Genomic DNA, 22,983 nt, shown 5'->3' on the forward strand with positions numbered 1-22,983 from the left:
ATTGTGTCCATGGTAATTTATTTGAAAGAATTTTGTATTCTTTATGGATATCTTATGAGAATATGTCAAAGGCATTTTCATTCACTGCTTTAAAATGAATTTTAAAGAATAAATTATTATTATAATTTCTGGAAAGTCCTTTATATTTTTAAAAAGGATTTCATTATAATTGTTTTCTTTCTTTTCAGCAGGCATTTTGGAGATCAAAGATGGGTAAAAAAGATGCTTCTGCTATAAAACTTCCTGTTGATCAGTACCGAAAGCAAATTGGTAAGCAGTGAATTCCCTTTCATACGCTCCTGTGAATTAAGATAAAGAAAAAGCAATTATATATGATATTAGGAAAATATGTTTTCTATAATACATGTGATACAGAGAAATATATGAATAAAAAAAAGGACCTTATAGACTTTTTTTAGGAGCAAAAAGTGAATGCAGTTCTTCTTACCTGTGAAGATTTACTTGGGATACTTGTGATTTTTTAATGTTATTTATTTTTTATTAATGAAATCAAAAGTCAATATTATTTTTATTTTTATGGCTAAGTGCTTCTGAAAGTCAGCATTTAAAAATATCATCTATTAAAAATCCTTTCTTTTTATCCATGTAACAACATTTAATTTTATAGACTCTTAATGATAATAATTTGATAATATCAAAATTCTCTCTTAAAATATGCTAAATACAATGCAACAAATGTCCTTTGAAATGGGAGAGCAGATCTGAGAAAAAAGTGAGAGACCACTCTAGGGGTCATCACTGAAAGCTTTTGGGAGACTAGAGACAAGTCCTTGGAGTAGACTTGAGACTGTGAAGTATATAGGGGCTGTTTGAAGAGATACCACTTCAGTAAAATAGTGGCCTAGAGAAAAGTCCACTCAGTCTGGAAGATCCTAGGGAGCTTCTCTGTTTTCCATTATGCGCCACATGTAACATTTTGTTTTCAAGTATACATGGGCATTTATTTTAAAAATTACCCCCATGCTAGTCAAAGTCTCTAATATCTTGAGGAATCAATATCTGACAACCACATTCTTTAATGAAATGTAGAAATCAGAAACAAAAGGTAACTTACCCTTACCCTTCTCACCCACCACTCCCTCTCTGTGCATTCCCTTCCATTCATAGTTACACCAATTCCTTAGGAAATGAAAAAATATTAACTTAAAAAGTACTCATTAAATAACTGAAAAATAAAGATGTTAAGAAAGAAATCAAAAAATAATTAGAAATAATTGATATATGAAGGTATTATATCCATTTTGTAAATATAAAATATATCCCATAAGAGATTATGTACAACAAAGATATTAAAAGAGAAAAAAATTGGAATATATAGAGCCAATTAATTTTTGTACATCTTATGTAACAATATGCAAGTATAAAACATAATGTAAAATAATTACCACCATCAAACCAACTGAAATATCATTGTTTCACATTGTTACTTTTTGTGTATTATAAAAGCACATAAAAGTACTTTTTCTAGCAAAAACCAAGTATACGATACATTATTATTATTATTATCATGCTATGCATTAGATTTCTAAATTTATTCATCCTATATACCTGCTACTTTATACCATTTGACCTTCATCTCCACATTCCTCCTTCCTTGGTCTCTGGTAAATACTCAAATGTACTCTCTTTTTATATGTATGTGACTTTTTAAAATTCCAAATATAAAAGATCATGCAATCTTTTTATTTCATTATTTAGCATAATGTTCTCCGATTTCATTCATACTGTGACAAAGCATCCTTTTTTAAACAACAAAAAAAAGATTTATTTATTTATTTGAAAGGCAGAGTAACAGAGAGGCACAGACAGAGGCAGAGAGAGACAGAGGTCCTCCATTCACTGGTTCACTCCCCAAATGGTTGCAACGACCAGAGCTGGGCCAATTTAAAGCCAGGAGCCAGGAGCTTCTTCTGGGTCTCTCATGCAATTTTAGGGGCCCCAGGATTTGGGCCATCTTCTACTGCTTTCCCAGGCCATAGAAGAGAGCTGGACTGGAAGTGGAGATGCTGAGACAGATCAACATCCATATGGGATGCCAGCACTGCAGGCAGAAGCTTTACCCGCCACACCACGGCTCCTGCCCCACATCCTCTTTAAAGGCCTAATAATCTGTTCACTTTCTATGTATATGTTATGTATTTATATTATATGTTCATGTCCTGTTATATATAACAGTCATGTCTTTATCCTGTCATTGGTCAGTTAACACTTTGTTTCTGCATCTTGGCTTTTGTGAATAATATTGCATTGAATGGGAGTGGAGTTATCTATAAACAATTCAGACTTCGGGGCTGGTGCCGTAGCTCACTTGGTTAATCCTCTGCCTGGGGCGCCAGCATCCCATATGGGTGCCGGTTCTAGTCCCGGCTGCCCCTCTTCCAGTCCAGCTCTCTGCTATGGCCTGGGAAAGCAGTGGAAGATGGCCCAAGTCCTTGAGCCCCTGCACCCATGTGGGAGAGCAGGAAGATGCACCTGGCTCTTGGCTTCGGATCGCCGCAGCTCTGGCTGTTGCAGCCATTTTGGGAGTGAACCTTTCTCTCTGTCTCTCCCTCTCACTGTCTATACTCTAATTCTCAAATAAAATCTTAAAAACAATTCAGACTTCATTTCCTTTGGATATTTCCACAGTACGCCAATTACTCAGTCACATGATAGTCTCATGCTTAATTTTATAAGAAATCTCCATCCTATTTTCAATAATGGCAACACAGGTTTACATTCCTACCAATATTGCATAAGATGTTCCTATTTCCGCATCTCTCAATACTTGTTATTTCTTTTTTTTTTTTAATGATATCCATCCTAAGAGGTGCAAGGCTTATTTTATTATCATTTGATAAGCATTTTTCTGACAACTAGGAATGTTGAGCACCTTATCCTATACTTGTTGGCCATTTTTATATCTTCTCCGGAGAAATAGCCATTCAGGTACTTTCTCCTTTGAGATTACTTAATCTCTCTTGAGATTACTTGTTTTCTTGATACTAGTTTGAGTTTCTATATATTTTTGTTAATAACCCTTACCAAGTATAGGGCTTGAAAATATGTGTGCCCAATTGTAGATTGCCTTTTAATTTTGTTGATTGTTTCCTTTGCTTTGCAAAAACTTTATAGTTTAGTGTAGTCCCACTTCCTTATTTTTCCTTTTGTTCTAGTGCTTTTTGTATTCCATCCAAAACATTTTCATGAAAATCCACTGTCAGAGAGATTTCCTCCTGTGTTACCTTGTAGGAATTTTAGAATTTCAGACTTATATTTAAGTCTTAATCTACTTTGTATTTGTATTTTTATTTTTATTTTTTTTTACATTTTAGGCTTTTATTTAGTGAGAAAGATGCATAGGAGAGTGAGAACTTTATTAAGAGAGAAAGGTAGGCCGGTGCCGTGGCTTAACAGGCTAATCCTCCGCTTGCGGCGCTGGCACACCGGGTTCTAGTCCTGGTTGGGGTGCCGGATTCTATCCCGGTTGCCCCTCTTCCAGGCCAGCTCTCTGCTATGGCCCGGGAAGGCAGTGGAGGATGGCCCAAGTCCTTGGGCCCTGCACCCACATGGGAGACCAGGAGAAGCACCTGGCTCCTGGCTTTGGATCGGCATGATGCGCTGGCCGCAGCGGCCATTGGAGGGTGAACCAACGGCAAAAAGGAAGACCTTTGTCTCTCTCTCTCACTATCCACTCTGCCTGTCAAAAAAAAAAAAAAAAAAAAAGAGAAAGAGAGAGAAAGGTAAATCTGGATTCATACTGAGCACCAGGAACCAGCCATGTGGAGGAGCATCTAGGCCTGGAAACCTAGGGCACGTGGCCCGAAGGCTACAGTAAGCCCCCTCCTGGCAAGAGGCCAGGGAAGAAGAGAAGGGCGGACACTCTGTGTCCCAGGCTTTTAACCCACTTCCAAAGGGGAGTGGTTAATTAACCTGATTGGCTGGTGGGCACCCAGGTGTGGCCAGGTAGGGGGATGAGGTCACACAAGGGCATGGTGAAGGTATCAGGTAGGGCGTGAGGACACACAGGGGCGTGGCAAAGGCATGGTCTTCCAGCTCACAAACCTAATCAATTTTAGCCTGTATGCCTGCCTACTTCATTCCTCCCTCAGAGACTCCATCCCCTTAATTCTAAGGCAAGTTGATGGACTTCAACTTATCTCTTCTGTAACTACTTCCTGCTTCTGAGGGGCGTAGTGCAGGCCCTACCTATCCAGGGTCTGGAAGTCTCTGCGTATCCTATCTAACAAATTTGCTTTGTGAACTGGAGCAGTCTCGGTCATTGCCAGTGTCCGTGTCCCCTGCAAGGTCAGTTACTCCAAGAAGCCCAGTTCTGAAACATGTAAGTTGTTAATTGGTATAGGAAAAACTGGAACAAAACCAATTGTAAGTGGGGTGCCTCTTTAGATGAATACAATGTATCTTATATATTTCCAGATAGTGAGTAGTGATAGGCTACCCTTATGTAGATGATTATAAACCCATTTATTTTGAGTACAGAGAATTATAATAGAAAAAATCATAAGGTAGCTTTATCATCAATAACAGTTCCCAGAGATATCAAGAAAGGCAGGTGCAGCATATTTGCCTTAAGGAGACGAAAGCAAAATTTTACTTATCCTTCTTGCTTGAAGTACTTAAGGTTTCTGATTGGCTTATAGGAACAGTCAGGCATGTCTTTCGCATTCACCTGTGAAGACTTAAGAGGTAGAAGTTTAATCCTAATTTCACAGAGGTAGTCGTACTCAATAGCACCTGGTAAGGTCTCTTTCATTTAAGCTGAAGCTGATCTGAAGAGGATCTTCTTTGAATGGCTTGCTCAGGAATTTCTAATGTTGGAGTTTTTGTTAAAAAACTTCTTGATTCCTCGGAACACCTTTTGTAGCTCCCCTGTCCAGCACAGTGTCTGTTTCAGAGGCTTTTAAGCAAACACAATGCGTAGAATCCAAATCCTGGAATCCGTAACAACTGTTGCAGCTACCCTTTTCAGTACAAAGTCTGCATCAGGGCGTCTTTAAAGCTATATACAAAAGTTTGGAATCCAAATCTTGGAATCCAAGTTTCATAGAATCCTGTCATCAGCAATTCCCAATACTGGAGCTTTTATTTAGAAGCTCCTTAGTTCTCTGGCACAACTTTTGCAGCTACCCTTTTCAGTATGGAGACTGCATCAGGGAGTCTTTAAAGCTATACACAAAAGTTTGGAATCCGAATCTTGGAACCCAAAGTCCACAGAATTTTGCCATTCTCAAATCTCCTCGGCTACCTTTAAAAATCTGACCCTATGTTAAAACATACGAGATAGGAATTTCACAGAGAGACATGTACTTAAGATTTTACATTTGAGGCACTTACTAAACCTTAAATACCTAGGAATACAGGTAATGGAGTCTAACACTTAGACATAACTAGAACATATGATGCATAATATCACACAATAGAACAAAGCAGATCTTTGGGATTAAGTTTTGCCATTAAAGTTAATACTGTAGCTCTTTTGAGAAAAGAGGTCCTACATGTTGTTAATTTAACAATCTTAATCTACTTTGAATTGACTTTTGCATACATATGAAACCAACTGCATTCTTTTGCATGTGAATATCCAGTTTTCCAACCTCATTTGATGAGAGGGCTTTGTCCTTTCTCCATTGTGTCTTTTTGGTGCTGTTGTCAAAACCAGTTAAGAATCTGCAAACAGAAAAATTGTCCTACTATTAAGAAAATAGTCTGGAAACTCAGTAGCAAAGTAAATAAATAATACCATGAGACAATTCACAGAAGAGGAAATCAAAATAGTTGAGGCAACAAAACCAAAGCAAAACAAATACAATATAGAAATGAAATTTAGGAGCCAGCACTGTGGTACAGTGGGTTAATGCCCTGGCCTGAAGTGCTGGCATCCCATATGGATGCCGGTTCAGGACCGGGCTGCTCCACTTCCTATCCAGCTCTCTGCTATGGCCTGGGAAAGCAGTGGAAGATGGCCCAAATCCTTGGGCCCCTGCACCTGCATGGGAAGACCCAGAGGAGGCTCCTGGCTCCTGGGTTTGGATTGGCACAGCTCCGGCCATTGCAGCCAAATAGGTAGTGAAACATCGGATGAAAGACTCTCTCTCTCTGCCTCTCCTCTCTCTGTGTAACTCTTTCAAATAAATAAATAAATCTTTAAAAAAAAAGAAATGACATTTTAAAACTTTATGAAAAGATCTAAGTTCTCTCAGAGTTACAACATAGAAAATACTATTTCTGATTGTATTAAAGTTTTTTTAATTTATTTTTAAGGAATACAAATTTCATAAGTACAACTTTAAGAATATATTTATTCTTCCCAACATATCAGTCCTCCCACTCTCACTCTCACCCTTCCTCCTCCCGCTCCATTTGCAAGCCCCATTCTCCATTAAGATAATTTTCAATTAACTTTGTACACAGAACCAACTCTATACTAAGTAAAGATTTCAACAATTTGCACACACACATATACAAACATACACCAAAAATAAACTGTTTGAGAACTGGTTTTACAATTAACTCTCTATACAACTCCTTGAGGACAGAGGTCCTGCATGGGGAATTAGTGCACAGTGACTCTTGTTGTTAACAACTAACACTCTTATGTATGATGTCAGTGACCACCTGAGGCTCTTAAAATGAGCTGCCTAGGCTAAGGAAGCCTTTTGAGTCCACAAACCCCATCAGTATTTGGACAAGATCATAAGCAAAGTAGAAGTTCTCTTCTCCTTTAGAGAAAAGTACATCCTTCTTTGATGACCACTTCTTTCTACTGGAATCTCATTCATACTGATCCTTTTTATAGAATTATTTATTTATTTATTTATTTGCCACAGTGTATTTGCTTTCAATGGCTGAAATGCTCTTATGGGCCTTTCAGCCAGACTAGGAAGTCTTAAGGGCTGATTCTGTGCTCAGAGCACTTTGCTAAACTGATTGTAATTCTATGAGTCTGTTGTGTGGATTGCTTCCCATGTTGGAAGTCACTCCTTTTTAATTCTATCTGTTCTTATTTCCTTACTGATTAAGGGAGGATTTGTGATATTTGTTTTGTGTATCTTTCCTTCCATGATAACAGGATGCCTTATGAATCAATAGTATGGGTTTATGTTACTGTTGTTAGACTATTTATGTTTTTAAACAGAAGGACTGTTGGCTGGTGCCATGGCTCAACAGGCTAATCCTCTGCCTGTGGCGCCGGCACACCGGGTTCTAGTCCCGGTTGGGGCACCAGATTCTGTCCCAGTTGTCCCTCTTCCACATGGGAGACCAGGAGAAGCACCTGGCTCCTGGCTTCATATCAGCATGATGCGCCAGCCGCAGCGGCCATTGGAGGGTGAACCAACGGCAAAGGAAGACCTTTCTCTCTGTCTCTCTCTCTCTCACTCTCCACTCTGCCTGTCAAAAAAATAAAAAAATAAAAAATTCACTCAACATGGATTAAAGACTTAAATCTACGACCTGACACCATCAAATTATTAGCATTGGAGAAACCTTGCAAGATATAGGTACAGGCAAAGACTTCTTGGAAAATACCCCAGGAGCACAGGCAGTCAAAGCCAAAATTAACATTTGGGATTGCATCAAATTGAGAAGTTTCTGTACTTCAAAAGAAACAGTCAGGAAAGTGAAGAGGCAACCGACAGAATGGGAAAAAATATTTGCAAACTATGCTACAGATAAAGGGTTGATAACCAGAATCTACAAAGAAATCAAGAAACTCCACAACAACAGAACAAACAACCCACTTAAGAGATGGGCCAAGGACCTCAATAGACATTTTTCAAAAGAGGAAATCCAAATGGCCAACAGACACATGAAAAAATGTTCAAGATCACTAGCAATCAGAGAAATGCAAATCAAAACCACAATGAGGTTTCACCTCACCCTGGTGAGAATGGCTCACATTCAGAAATCTACCAACAATAGATGCTGGAGAGGATGTGGGGAAAAAGGGACACTAACCCACTGTTGGTGGGAATGCAAACTGGTTAAGCCACTATGGAAGTCAGTCTGGAGATTCCTCAGAAACCTGAACATAACCCTACCATACAACCCAGCCATCCCACTCCTTGGAATTTACCCAAAGGAAATTAATTTGGCTAATAAAAAAGCCATCTGCACCTTAATATTTATTGCAGCTCAATTCACAATAGCTAAGACCTGGAACCAACCCAAATGCCCATCAACAGTAGACTGGATAAAGAAATTATGGGACATGTACTCTATAGAATATTATACAGCAGTAAAAAACAATGAAACCTGGTCATTTGCAACAAGATGGAGGAATCTGGAAAACATCATGCTGAGTGAATTAAGCCAGTCCCAAAGAGACAAATATCATTTTTTTTCACTTTGTGTTGCTATGTGAGGGCAAACTGTTGAAATCTTTACTTAATATATACTAAACTGATCTTCTGTATATAAAGAGAATTGAAAATGAATCTTGATGTGAATGGAAGGGGAGAGGGAGCGGGAAAGGGGAGGGTTGCAGGTGAGAGGGAAGTTATGGGGGGTAGGGGGAAGCCATTGTAATCCATAAGATGTACTTTGGAAATTTATATTCATTAAATAAAAGTTTAAAAAATACAATTAAATTAAATTTTAAAAAATAAAAATAATAAAAAAAAAAACAGGACAGTCTTACCAGATTTTATTGATGAAAGGGAATATACTGGGGTGGGAGCTGTGGCATAATAGGTAAAGCTGCTGTCTGTAGTGCCAGCATCCCATATGGGCACTGGTTCGAGACATGGCTGCTGTACTTTTAATCCAGCTCTCTTCTATGGTCTGGGAAAGCAGTTGGCTCAAGTCTTTGGGCTCCTGCACCCCTGTGGGAGACCTGTAAGAAGCTCCAGGCTCCTGGCTTTAGATTGGCCCAGCTCCAGCCATTGCGGCCATTTGAGGAGTGAACCAGTGGATGAAAACTCTCTCTCTCTCTCTTTCTCTCTCTCTCTCTCTCTCCTTCTCTCTCCCTCTGTGTAACTCTTCCTTTCAAGTAAATAAATAATAATAATTAAAGGGAATATACTAACCACATGAATATAGATTAGCTATACTGGGGCTGCTCCCTGGGATCCTGGCATCCCATATGGGTGCCAGTTTGTGTCCTGGTTGCTTTACTTCTGAGCCACCTCCCTTCTAATATGCCTGAGAAAACAGCAGAAGATTACCCAAGTACTTAGGCCCCTGCCACACAGCTGGGAGACCTGGGTGGAACTCCTAGGTTCTACTTTTAGTCTGGACCAGCCCTGGCTATTGCAGCCATTTGGGGAGTGAACCAGAAGTTAGAAAGTTAGAAGATGGATCTCTCTCTCTCTCTCTCTCTCTCCCTCTCCCTCCCTTTCTGTCTCTCCAACTCTGTAAAGCTAACTTTCAAATAAATAAAGATTTTTTTTTAAAAGTGTGTTGTGGATCATTCTGTGGCCAACTCTTAAATATGCAATTCTTAGAATATTTACAAGTGCATATGCCTGTGTAACCATTTTATGACAAGTGAAATGTAGAACATTTCCAACTTCCCAGATAGTTCTCTTTGTCTAGTTCCAGTGATTCCCCAGTCACTCCCTATTTGTAAACACTATCATGATTTCTATTACCATCATTGGAGTTTTTCAATCAAAAATAATTGTTTTTTACTGGAATTTAGTTTTGTCAAATAGTCAATGTTGGAGAATAGATATAATAAAACTCCAAAGTCTTCTATAAATATGATGAATTTTTCCTTTTATATATTTCTTTTATATGTACTTATTAGAGTCAAAGGAATATGACAAAGAAAATAACATGAGCTATATCAAAATTTTTTGGAAAAAAATGGCAATAAAAGATAAGCTATTTTGGTCCAAAAATTCAAACTTTATGCGCAGTTTTCTCACAATACACATTTACTCTGAAGTTTTTGAAGACCATCATATAATTGTGAAATCTCAGCTGTCTTGTTAAATTGTTTTGAGAGTACTATGGTATACAATATTTTCCTATACAAATTTCCTCTTTAATGTTTTTTTCATTTGAAAATATAAATAATATTTTTATAGTATCCATGAGAAGTGTTAGGACTCTATTTGCATGAGTATGAGTTATACCTGTGAACTTTTCAAGCACAATAATCAGAACCAAATAGGTGATTCCAAAATGGCAGACTATGGAAAGGGCATACTGCTCTAGGTGAGGGGAAAATAGTAAAAGAAAAAAAAAAAAAAAAAACGTGGAGAAAGCGTATTCTCAGGGGAGAGTTGGAGGGAAAACTGCAGTGGAGATTCTATGGAAGGAAGAGGGATGCTGTGAATCTGTGAAGAAGGTGCCTATGTGCAGCAACAAGCACAGATACAACACACGACCCCAGTAGCTAAAAGCTGGCAAAAGTAGCGGTTTTGGAGAGCAAGGGTAGATCAGACTGCAGCAGCCTATGCAACTGGTGATACACCCAGATGGAGAGCCTAGTGGACTACACTGTTTTTGAGTCCAGCCTGGAGTTCTTAGGGTGCCTGCTAACCCAGTGACTAAAAAGAACACATTTGTCCCTCCCTTTTTCCCCCAAAAAGGCACACAGCAGCCAGCTGAGAAGGGTGAGTTCCATTTTGGACATAAGTAGATAGCACCTATGGCAGTTCTTGTGCACGTGCCCAGCAACTGGAGGGCGGGGGGTGAGGGGAACAAGACTCCATTTTCTCAAAAGTAGCAGCCCCAGCAGCTCGAGTGCATGCATCCAGCAACAGACAAGGAGAAGGAGCCAGTCTGACATCAGTACTGGCTACAGAAGCTCTTGTATGTGCCCAACAACCACTGGGAGAAGGCATAGCTGTGAAATGAGTAGGGCTGCAGCTGCCATCTCTTGTGCAGATGTGTGATCCAAGCATTTTACCAGAGGCAAAAATCTGCTTTTCTCACTGAGTTTGGCTCTGGCTGGGAGGATTGATAGGGAGCTGGGCACCCATGGAGGAGAGTGAAACACCCCCAGCTTCTCAACATATCTCAAGCTCTTAGGCTCAAACTGTCTAGGAGGATCATTCATAGGCAGCTGGCTCTGGAAACATCTCAACCTCTCCATAGACAAGACATGCTAGAGTAGTGGAGTGGATCCTCTACAGCCCCTGACTCAGAGAATCTTGTATGCTGAAGCTGTGGGATCCCTGTGATTGTTTGAGAGGGGACACAGTATAACTGGGTATCTGGGCAATCTGTGCAGCTTGACAAGCTCAGAGCTCCCTGATTGTCTGGGGTGGGTTATTGCGGAATGATCTGTGCTCACACTGAGGACTGCACAGATTCTTTGTGCATTTCATGTGGAAGCATAGATGATGCTTTGTAAGCACTGTGGCCTAACGCCTAGCCGTTGGTCTCCTTGGAAGGGAGGATATGAGGGTGTGATTATGCAGAGGTGATCATATCCCTCTTGTTGTGAACAAGAGCTGATCTACCGTGCCCAACTTGGTTGTCACCCTGGATATTCACCCCACCCTGGAGCAAAAACCAGAGCCACAGGCCACACCCAGCACTTGCCTTTTCATATTCACTGAAACAGCAGTTGCTCCACTAGGCCAAAGAGATATAATTCAAAAATAAAAGCCATCAGAGGAAAAAAAATTCAAGTATCTCCACAAATACCTAAAAATAAATGAGGAAATAAGAGTAAGGAAGACAGCATGATTGCCCCAAAGGAATACAACAGCCCTTCAATATTAGAATGTGAAGATGAAGAGATTGATGAAATGCCTGAAACAGAATTCAAAAGATTAATCATAGGATTATTCAGAAGCAATGAGAAGCAAATTCACGAATAAAAGAAATCCATTCATGACATGAATGAAAATTATGCCCATGAAATTGGAGATTTTGAAGAGAAATCAAAATGAAATAGTAGAAATGAAGAATTCAATATGACAAAAAATACAGAGGAAAGCCTTAAAAATGGACATTATGAGAAAGAAGAAAGAATATCCAAGCTAGAAGACAAATCTTTGGAAATTTTTCAGACAAAAAAGAAGAAGAAATTAGAAAAATTAGAAACAGTGTTAGAGATTTATGGAGTACTAAAAACAACCCAACATATGGATCTTAGGAGTTCCTGAAGATGTGGAAGTAGAAAATGGATTAGAAGGCCTATCTAGTGAAATAATTACAGAAAACTTCCCTAATTTGGAGAATGAAAGGGATGTTCAAGTACATGAGGCACAAGAACTCTTTATAGAAATGACCCAAAAAGATTTTCACTGCATTGCATTGTAGTCAGAACAATAAAGAATAAAAGAATCTAAAATGTGCATAAGAGAAACACCAGATTACTTTCAGAGAATCTCTCAGCTGACTTCTCAACAGGAACTCTATAGGCTAGGAGAAAATGGCAAGACATAGTCTATGGGGCATGAGCGCGGCCATGGTGCGGCCAGGCCAGGCCCAGGGGCTCCACATGCGTAGCTGCCCCTGGGTGACCCTGCCCAAGCTGCGTGGAATGGAGCCGCGCGGAGCCAAGTAAGATGGCGCCCAGAGGAAGTAAGATGGGTGGAATCCAAAGTTGTTTACCACTAAAACTAATTGGCTGTGCAACATCAGGGGAGGTAACAAAACTAGTAACAAGTGTATAGACATATGGCTAGTCGTATAGAAATTCCCCTGTAAGGTGATTTTTTAAGTGATTGGTTGGTCCTTAGCCCTGCCCCAATGACTCTGCAGTTTTGTGCTATAAAAGGTACTATTACGCACAAAGTAAATGAGTTCTTGCTACTAGACTTGGCTCCCCGCTACGTCTGACTGTCTCCGGGATTGGGAGGCTGGGGAACGGGCGAGTGGCGCACTCACCTCTCCTCGGATCCAGTCCATCCTGTACGGGTGGACTAAGACCCTGCAATAGTCCAACACTTAAGAGAAAAAAACTTTCAAACCAGAATATTGTAACATATAAAGCTCTCATTGAAGAATGAACATGAGATAAAGACCTTCCATAACAAACAGAAATTGAAAGAATCCATTACCACTCATCCAGCCTCACAAAAGTTGCTATAGGATGTGTGACACACAGAAACACAGAAAGATAGTCATCATTATGAAAGAATGATAAGGAAGAAAATCTCTTAGTGAAAGTACAAAGGCAGTCCAAAGTAAAAATTACCAATATTTATGGAAAAATATCAGGGCCATGTAACTTATTCATAGTTACCATGTATATAAAGGGCCTGAATTCCCCAATTAAGATACAGACTGGCTAAATAAACTAAAAAACAAGGACCATTTATTTGCTGCTTACAAGAAACTCATTTCAACCACAAAGATGCATGCATGCAGACTGAAGAGAAAGGATGGAAAAAGATACTCCGTGCTAAAGAAAAGAAAAAAAAAAAAACTGGTGTAGCCATCCTAATATCAGACAAAATAGACTTTAACACAAAAACTGTTAATGGAATCAAAAAAGGGCACTATGTGATGATTAAGGGCCAGTTCAGCAGGAAGATATGACTATAATAAACATATGTGCACCTAATTACAGAGTGCCTGGCTAATTAAAAGAAATGTTAATGGGTTCTAAAGGGAGACATAGGCTCCAATACAATAGTAATGGGGTACTTCAATACACCACTTTCATCATTGAATAGATAAATTAGAAAGAAAATCATCATAGAAATAGCAGAGCTAATCAACACCCTGAATCAAATGAACCTAACTGATATCAATAGAACTTTCCATCCCATAGTTGTAGAATATACATTCTTTTCATCAGTTTGTGGAACTTTCTCTAGGATAGTCCATATGCTAGGCCATCAAGCAAGTCTCAGAAAATTTGAAAATATAAAAATCATACTGTGCATCTTCCCTGACCACAATGGAATGAAGCAGGAAATTAAAAACTCAAGAATCTCTGGAAAATATGCAAACACATGGAGACTGAACAACATGCCATGAATGAACAGTAGATCATAAAATTAATTTGAGAAAACAAAACATTTCTGGATGCTAATGAAGATGATAATACAACATATCAAAACTTACAGGATACAGAAAAACAGTGTTAAGAGGGAAGTTTATTGCAATTGGTGCCTACATCAAGAAATTGGAAAGGGCCGGCACCATAGCTCAATAGGCTAATCCTCCGCCTGCAGCACCGGTACACCGAGTTCTAGTCCCTGTCGGGGCGCCAGATTCTGTCCCGGTTGCCCCTCTTCCAGGCTAGCTCTCTGCTGTTGCCTGGGAGTGCAGTGGAGGATGGCCCAGGTTCTTGGGCCCTGCACCCACATGGGAGACCAGGAAAAGCACCTGGCTCCTGGCTTCAGATCAGCACGCAGGCTGCGGCGACCATTGGAGAGTGAACCAATGGCAAAAGGAAGACCTTTCTCTCTCTCTCACTGTCCACTCTGCCTGTCCAAAAAAAAAAAAAAAAAAAAAAAGAAATTGGAAAGGAACCAAGTAAATCATCTCTCAATGCATCTCAAAGACCTAGAAAAAGAACACACCAAACGCCAAATTAGTAGGAGGAAATAAATCATTAAAATTAGAAAAGAAATAAACAAAATTTAAACATAAAAATAAAAAGTTCTAGTGAAATGAAGAGATGGTTTTTTGAGAAAAAATAAATAAAATTGATACACCATTAGCCCAACTATACAAAAAAATAAATAGTGATAAGACCCAAATCAATAAAATATGTGAAGAAAAAGGAAATGTAGCAACTCATAACACAGGAATAAAAGGAATCATCAGGAATAATTACAAAGAGCAGTATGACAAGAAATTTGAAAAACTAGAAGAAATGGATAGATTCCTGGACACATACAATGTACCAAAATTGAGTCATAAAAACATAGAAAACTTAAAAGACCAGTAACCATGGCAGACATCGAATCAGTAACAAAGGCCCTCTCAACAATAAAATCCTAGGACTGGACAGCTTCACTGCAAAATGCTACCAGACATTTAAAGAACTAATTGTAATTCTTCTCAAGCTATTCAAAACAATTGAAAGGGAGGGAATCCTCCCAAGCTCCTTCTTTGAAGCTTGCATCACCTTAATTCCTAAGCCAGAAAAAGAAACAACAAAGAGAAAGAGAACCATAGACCAATATCCCCAATGAACATAAATGCAAAAATCTTCAACAAATATTAGCTAATCAAATCCAGCAACACATCAGAAAGATCATTCACTGTGACCAAGTGAGATTTATCCTGGGTATTCAGGGATGGTTCAGTATTCATATATCAATAAATGTGATACATCACATTAACAAACTGAAGAACAAAAAGCATATGACTATCTCAATAGATGCAGAGAAAGCATTTGATAAAATACAACATCCTTTCATGATGAAAACCTTAAACAAATTGGAGATAGAGGGAACATTCCTTAATAAAATCAAGGCAGCTATCACAAACCCTCAATCACCATCTAATTGAATGGGGGAATGTTGGAAACATTCCAACTAAGATCCAGAAACAGACATGGATGCCCAGTATCACCATTGCTGTTCAATATATTCCAGGAAATATTAACCAGAGCCATATGCAAGAAAAAAGAAAGCAAAGGGATACAAACTGGAAAGGAGGAAGTCAAACATTCCATATACAGGGGGACCCAAAGGAAAAAAAAAACCTCCACTAAGGGACTATTAGAATTCATAAAGGAGTTTGGTAATGTGGAAGGCTTATCAAATTAGCACACAAAAATTAATAGCCTTTTTAAACACAGAAAATGCCTTGGCTGAGAAAGAACTTCAAACATCAACCCCATTCAAAATAGCAACAAAAGAATTAAATACCTTTTAATAAATTTAACCAAGGATGTCAAAGATCTCTACTATGAGAATTATAATCCGTTAAAGAAAGAAATAGAAGAAGACACAAAAAAAAAATGGAAAAATCTTCTGTTCATTGATTGGAAGAATCAATATCATCAAATATCCACACTACTGAAAGCAATTTCCAGATTCAGTGTGATCCCAATCAAAATACCAAAGACATTCTCAGATCTAGAAAAAAGGATGCTAAAATTCATATGGAAACTCAAACGATGCCAAATAGCTAAGCAATCTTATACAACAAAAACAAAGGCATCACAATACCAGATTTAAAGACATACTACAGGGCAGTTATAATAAAAATAGCTTAGTACTGGCAAAAAAATATATGTGTAGACCAGTGAAATAGAAGAGAAACTCCGGAAATCAATCTACACATCTACCACCAACTTACCTTTGACAAAGGAGTTTAAATCAATCTCTTAAGCAAGGACAGTCTCTTCAACAAATGGTCTTGGGGAAACTGGGAACTCTGCAAGACATTGGCATAGGCAAAGATTTCTTGTAAAAGACACCACAAGCATAGGCAATCAAAGACAAAATTAACAAATGGGATTACCTCAAGCTGAGAAGCTTCTTCACTGCAAAAGAAACACTCAGCAAATTAAAGAGGCAACTGACAGAATGAGAGAACATAATTTGCAAACTGCAACTGATAAAGGATTAATAAAGTGCCCAAAAAGCTCAACAACAACAAAACAAATAATCCAGTTAAGATATGGGCAATGAATTTGAACAGGCATTTTGCAAGAGAGGAAATTCAGATGGCCAACAGACACATGAAAAAATGCTGAAGAATACTTGACATCAGGAAATGCAATTCAAAGCCTTAATGTGGTTTCACCTCACCCCAGTTAGAATGGCTCTCATACAGAAGTCAACTGACAAAAAGGTACCCTAATCTGGTGGGAATGTTATCTGATGAAGCCACTGAGAAAGTCAATATGGAGATACCTCAGAAATCTGAGTATAGAGCTACCATATAACCTAGCCATCCCACTCCTGGGAAGTTACTCAAACTAAATGAAATCAGCATGTTCATTGCAGCACAATTCACTCTAGTTAAGATATGGAATTGGGGCCGGCGCCATGGCTCACTTGGTTAATCCTCCACCTGCAGTGCCAACATCACGTATGGGCTCCAGGTTCTAGTCCCAGATGCTCCTCTTCCAGTCTAGCTCTCTGCTGTGGCCCGAGAAGGCAGTGGAGGATGGCCCAAGTGCTTGGGTGCCTGCAAATGCATGGGAGACCAGGAAGAAGCACCTGGCTCCTGGCTTCAGGTCAGCGCAGCACCGGCCATGGTGGCCATTTGGGGGGTGGACCAACAGGATGAAGACCTTTCTCTCTGTCTCTTTCTCTCACTGTCTAACTCTAATGTCAAATAAAAAAAAAAGATATGGAATCAACCCAGATGTCCATCAACTATAGACTGGATAAAGAATTTGTGGTATATATAATCTGTGGAATATAATTAGTGGTATAAAAATGAAATCCTGTCTTTTGCAACAAAATGAATGCAACTGGACACAATTATACTTAGTGAAATAAGCCAGCTACCACAAAGGACAAATACTGTATGTTTTCCCTGATCTGTGATAACTAATAGAGTACCTGAAATTTAATGTATTGAAATGAAGTTGACATTTTGAGATTTAATGACAGCCTTTGTGTCTTCTGTTGAGGAACCATGTTTTTTCCTTCATATTTTTTGTTTAACACTTTACTTAGAGTAGGGTTAATCTTATGAGTATAAAGTAAACTGAAAATAGATCTTTTTAATAAATAAGAGTTGGAATAAGAGAGGGAGGAGGATGAAAGGTGGCAGGCTGGGCTGGAGGGAGGGTGGGTCAGAAGTATCATTATGAGAAAAAAGAATAAAAAAGAACTAAATAAAATGCACTCAAATTAAAAAGAATATATTTTGGTTTACTCTTTTTAAGTATAATGTACTGCATTCTTAAGGTTCTTATGCATATATCATAGAACGTTATTTGTAAGATTTCTGTAAAGGCAACAATGTAAATGAAATAGTAAAGTTATATAATTAACACTGTTGAAGAATAATTCGTCACTAACTCAGCGATTTTGAGGGGGGAAGAATGTTCTGTATCAAATTTACAAGTCTGAATTCATATAAATGAAGGTATATATTCTGTGACCAACATTCTCATTTAAATTGAGACTGATACAGATCTTTCCCAGATATGATTCAAAATATGAGGAAATTGGCTGGTGCTGCAGCTCAACAGGCTAATCCTCCGCCTGCGGTGCCGGCACCCTGGGTTCTAGTCCTGGTCAGGGCACCGGATTCTGTCCCGGTTGCCCCTCTTCCAGGCCAGCTCTCTGCTGTGGCCCTGGATTGCAGTGGAGGATGGTCCAAGTTCTTGGGCCCTGCACCCGCATGGGAGACCAGGATAAGCACCTGGCTCCTGGCTTCGGATCAACGCAGTGCGCCGGCCGCAGTGGCCATTGTGGGGTGAACTAACGGCAAAGGAAGACCTTTCTCTCTGTCTCTCTCTCACTGTCCACTCTGATTGTTAAAAAAAGAAAAAATGAGGAAATAAAGCTACTAGAATTTTCTTGGAGAGATAACTGTGGTATTGGTGATAAAAGAAAAAAAGTGCAAATAACCAGTTAACTGAATATCAGTGTTTTTAATCTTAAATTTCTTTAATCTTAAAATTAATGTGTTCACTGTCCCCTAATACTAAACCCACTTATGTAATATTTGTTTGGTTGACCAGTGGCTATATTTGAGAAAACCAATGCTATTTTTTGATGATTTTAACAGCATTGTTTAAAGTTTTGCATTTCCACCTATGTACTAAATGACTGTGATTAATGGCTTTCAGAAAAGTCTTTTTAACAAATACTGTTTGCACAGATGAGAATCAAATACCCTGATACTCTCACTGGAACACCTTGCAGATATCTTCTTGTTCCGCTGAAACTGCTTCATTATTGTAGTGTGGTCTTTAAATGTTTAGCCAACTGGGATGAACTGGGTTTCCACCTTCAAGGTAACAAACTATGAAAAATATTCTGAACATTGTTGACTTCAAAGAAATCAATTAGTTTTGGGCTCACTGTTTCTTCAACAATAATATATATATATATATATATATATATATATATATTTGTTTATTTTAACAGGCAGAGTGGACAGTGAGAGAGAGAGAGACAGAGAGAAAGGTCTTCCTTTGCCATTGGTTCACCCTCCAATGGCCACCGCGGCCGGCATGCTGTGGCCCGCGTACCACGCGGTTCCAAAGCCAGGAGCCAGGTGCTTATCCTGGTCTCCCATGGGGTGCAGGGCCCAAGAACCTGGGCCATCCTCCACTGCACTCCCAGACCACAGCAGAGAGCTGGCCTGGAAGAGGGGCAACTGGGACATAATCCGGCGCCCCGACCAGGACTAGAACCCGGTGTGCCAGCACCACAAGGCGGAGGATTAGCCTATTGAGCCACGGTGCCAGCCTTCAACAATAATATATTAAAAATCAATGGTATGAGGTGGATTAATCTTACATATATTAATATACAGACCAAGTTGTTTCAAAATTGGGGGAAAGGAAATAAAAACTTTAAATAAAATTGAAATTTTTTTATTAAATGTTAAATATATCATCCCTAATAATATTTACATGTGCTAGGCACAGCATATAAAAATAAAATTAATTTCTTATAATTATTTACTCATAAAATAGAAGTAGTTATACTATACTTAAGAATCTTGTGCTATATTCTTCTTTAATACTCACATAATCCTATGAAACAGGAAGTATTATTTTCTCCTTTATTATTAATTAAGTAACCTGAACTTTGATGGGTTAAAAAATTTTCCCAAACTTATGCTTGTCCACAGAATCTCTTCACTACACTCATTGTCTGCAGCCTAAGACCATATTAAATATTAGAAGATACAAATTTGATCAAAGCCATAAGATCTGAGTGCACAGAATTTATTGTGCAATGGCACTACATCTGGAGTAACTCTGCTCCTAATTTAGAAGTACAAAGGGAAAGTATGATTCTTATATTTAATTATATTTTTAACCCCTATGACACTAATATGAGTTAGTCAAAAATAATTTACAATTGTATATATGTATTTTCTACTTCCTCTACTCCAATTTCGCTTTTACAATGGAGAGCTCCTATCTGGAATTACTGGAGTTTGGGTACCATATTGACATTTTTAGAATTTCCAACAATTCATACTTGCTTTTTGGAAATTCTTTGTTTTTTTTTCTCTTACAACCTTTAGTTTATTCTATCTTAATTGTTGAAAGATACTTTCTGTAGTTATAGAATTTTCATTTGGCAGTGCTTTGTTTTTATTTCATTGTTAGTTCTTTCAACACATGGTGACTGAGCTATACTTTAGCTATTATTTTTGCTGCTGGAAAGTCAATTTAGGTGCTGCTTCTTACAAAGTAATCAATCTTCTCTTTCATACTTCCTTTTAAGATCCTCTTTGACTTAGGATTTCTGCAGTTTCCCTATGGTGAGTGTAGGTATAGATTTGACTTCATTGCTAAATTACTCTCCAAAGTGGTTGTACTGTTATACAATCCTGTAGTCAGGAAATATGGGTTCTGTTTCTCCATACCTTTTTGTTATTCTTACATTTTTACATTTTTAGCCATCTCTTGGATGTGAAATTGTACACATTCTATTTTAGTTCTGATTTCTTTCTTACTGAAGCTATTGTCTCATACATTCATTGGTCTTTTGATATCTTGCTTTTGTGATTTTACTGCTGCCTGTTAAGATTTTTTTCTTTCTTGTTTTAGTAGACTATTAAATATTGTTTCTTAATTGGAAAACATATTTGGTAAAATGTAATGAATAATAAGTACATAATGAATTAGGTAATCCATTTGGATGAAAATTAAATTTATTAACAGATACCAACACATACAATTCTCTCAATATTTTTTAAATAACTACTATAATTTCTTTCTTTACTGATAATATTAATTCATTTTACCATCTGTCTTTTTCCTTGACCAATATTGACACTTTTCTAAATTGATTATGGTATTCTAAGGAATGAGCTTTTGTTATTTTAGATTTTATTGCTTCCTATTCCATAATTTTGCTTGTTTTTAGTATTTCCTATATTATAAATCTTTGAATCTTCTGTTCTTTGTAATTACTTGAATTGAATGCTTTCTTATTTATTTTTCAGAACTTTTTCTATTTTATTCATTTAATGAATCAGTTAACCATTATATTATTTGCATAATTATATGTTGGCACTTTCTTGTATTTTTATTATATGTACATACAGATATATTTTAAATTTATTTCTTTGTAAAAAACATCTTGAAAATGTATTTTTATTTTTTAAACATTGTATTGTAGAGTGCTTTATATTCCAGAAATTGTACATATTTAATGCATATAGCTTGATGAGTTTGGAGATATATACTTGTGAAACCATCAGCACAGTATAAGCCACAAACATATATATTACCTTCAAATGTTTCATTCCAACATCTTTATCTATTATTATTACATGTGTATGTGTGTGATAAGAATATTAATATACACCTACTTACCGAAATTTTTATCATAAAGCACAGTATTGTTAACAATAGGCATTATGCAGTATAGTAGATCATTTGGATTTATTCATCTTGCATAAAGGAAAACATTTTGTCTTTAGACTAATGCCTCCCCATTTCTACCTTCTGAAACCTGGGAGCCACTATTCTATTCTCTGCATCTATGTTTGACTATTTTAGATGCCTCATCTCAATATTGTCATGTATTATTTGTTATTTTTAGCTTGTTTATTTTCAGTTATAATAAAAGTCTTCTAGATTCATCTATGTTGTTGAAAACAGAGAAATTTCTTTTGCTAAGGACGAATACTATTTCATTATGAATATTTACCTAATTTTCCTTATTAGTTCACGAATGATGGACAATTTAGATTACTTGCATTTTTTAGCTACTGTGAATACTGCTGAAATGAACACAGAATATCTTTTGATATCCTAATTTCCTTTCATTTTTGTATATACCCAGTGGAGGCATTGCTAGGTCATATTGTAGTTCTATTTTCTTATATTTTGAGGAAGCTCCATACTGTTTTCCATAATGACTGCACTATTTTATATTTCCACCAGTAGTGTACAAAGGTTTCTTTTTTCTACATCTTCACCAACAGTTGTTACCTTTTTTTAAATACTCATGTTAACTGGTATGATATGATATCTCATTGTGATTTGAATTTCATTTCCATGATAATTAGGAGTGTTGAACACATCTTCCTGCACCTATTTGCCATTTTTATGTTCAAGTCTTTTGTTTATTAATTGTTTATTTGTTTTCTTTCTATTGAGTTTTTACTTCCATATATATATACATATATATATATATATATATATACACACACACACATATAAAGATTTATTTATTCATCTGAAAGAGTTACACAGAGAGAGGAAAACCATCCACTAGTTTGGCAACAGCCAAAGCCAGGAGCCACTAGTTTGGCAACAGCCAAAGCCAGGAGCCAGGAGCTGCTTCCAGGTCTTCTATGAGGGTGGTAGGAGCCCTGATGCTAGGATCATCTTTTGCTGCTTTTCTCAGGCAATGAGCAGTAAGATAGATCAGAAATGGAGCAGCCAGGACGTGAACCCCATGCCGAAAAGGGATCCTGGCATTGCAGATGATGGTTTTAGCTGCTATGCCACAAATCTGGTCACCTGTATGTATTTTGTGTTAACTCCTTCTTGAGTATATTATTTCCATGTATTTTCTACTGTTGCGCAAGTTCCTTTTTTTTTTGTTGTGTCTTAATACTGTTCAGAAGCTTTTTAACATAATTTGGCCCTACTTGTCTACTGTTTTCTTGATGCCTATACGTGTATCATCATATTCAAGAAATCATTACCTTGACCAATGTCATGAATTTCAAAGGGGGTATTCAAACTATGGCAACTACATTTGCTGCAATCCCATGTATATTGTGTTTCATTTTCAGTTGTCTCAAATACTTCTTAAATTCCCTTTTGGGTCAGCGCTGCAGCTCAATAGGCTAATCCTCCGCCTGTGGCACCAGCACCCCGGGTTCTAGTCCCGGTCGGGGCACTGGATTCTGTCCCGGTTGCTCCTCTTCCAGTCTATCTATCTGCTGTGGCCCGGGAGGGCAGTGGAGGATGGCCCAAGT

The 22,983-nt window shown here is 37.9% G+C and overlaps 1 protein-coding gene across 10 annotated transcripts in view; it reads left to right on the forward strand.

Moving 5' to 3' along the window:
* The window catches only part of TRIQK (triple QxxK/R motif containing), a 114,950-nt gene that overhangs the window by 58,268 nt on the left and 33,699 nt on the right, over nt 1-22,983 (forward strand). For 7 of the 10 annotated variants that reach the window (XM_062188259.1, XM_062188266.1, XM_062188267.1 and 4 more), the window contains one exon: nt 189-270. In XM_062188259.1, coding sequence (XP_062044243.1) covers nt 210-270 — 61 coding nt within the window. In that variant the 5' untranslated portion in view covers nt 189-209. The remainder of the gene's footprint in view (nt 1-188; nt 271-22,983) is intronic. The other 3 variants (XM_062188261.1, XM_062188260.1, XM_062188257.1) reach the window with 1 other exon arrangement.

This window comes from Lepus europaeus, chromosome 4 (assembly GCF_033115175.1).
Source record: "Lepus europaeus isolate LE1 chromosome 4, mLepTim1.pri, whole genome shotgun sequence".
Taxonomy (NCBI): Eukaryota; Metazoa; Chordata; class Mammalia; order Lagomorpha; family Leporidae; genus Lepus; species Lepus europaeus.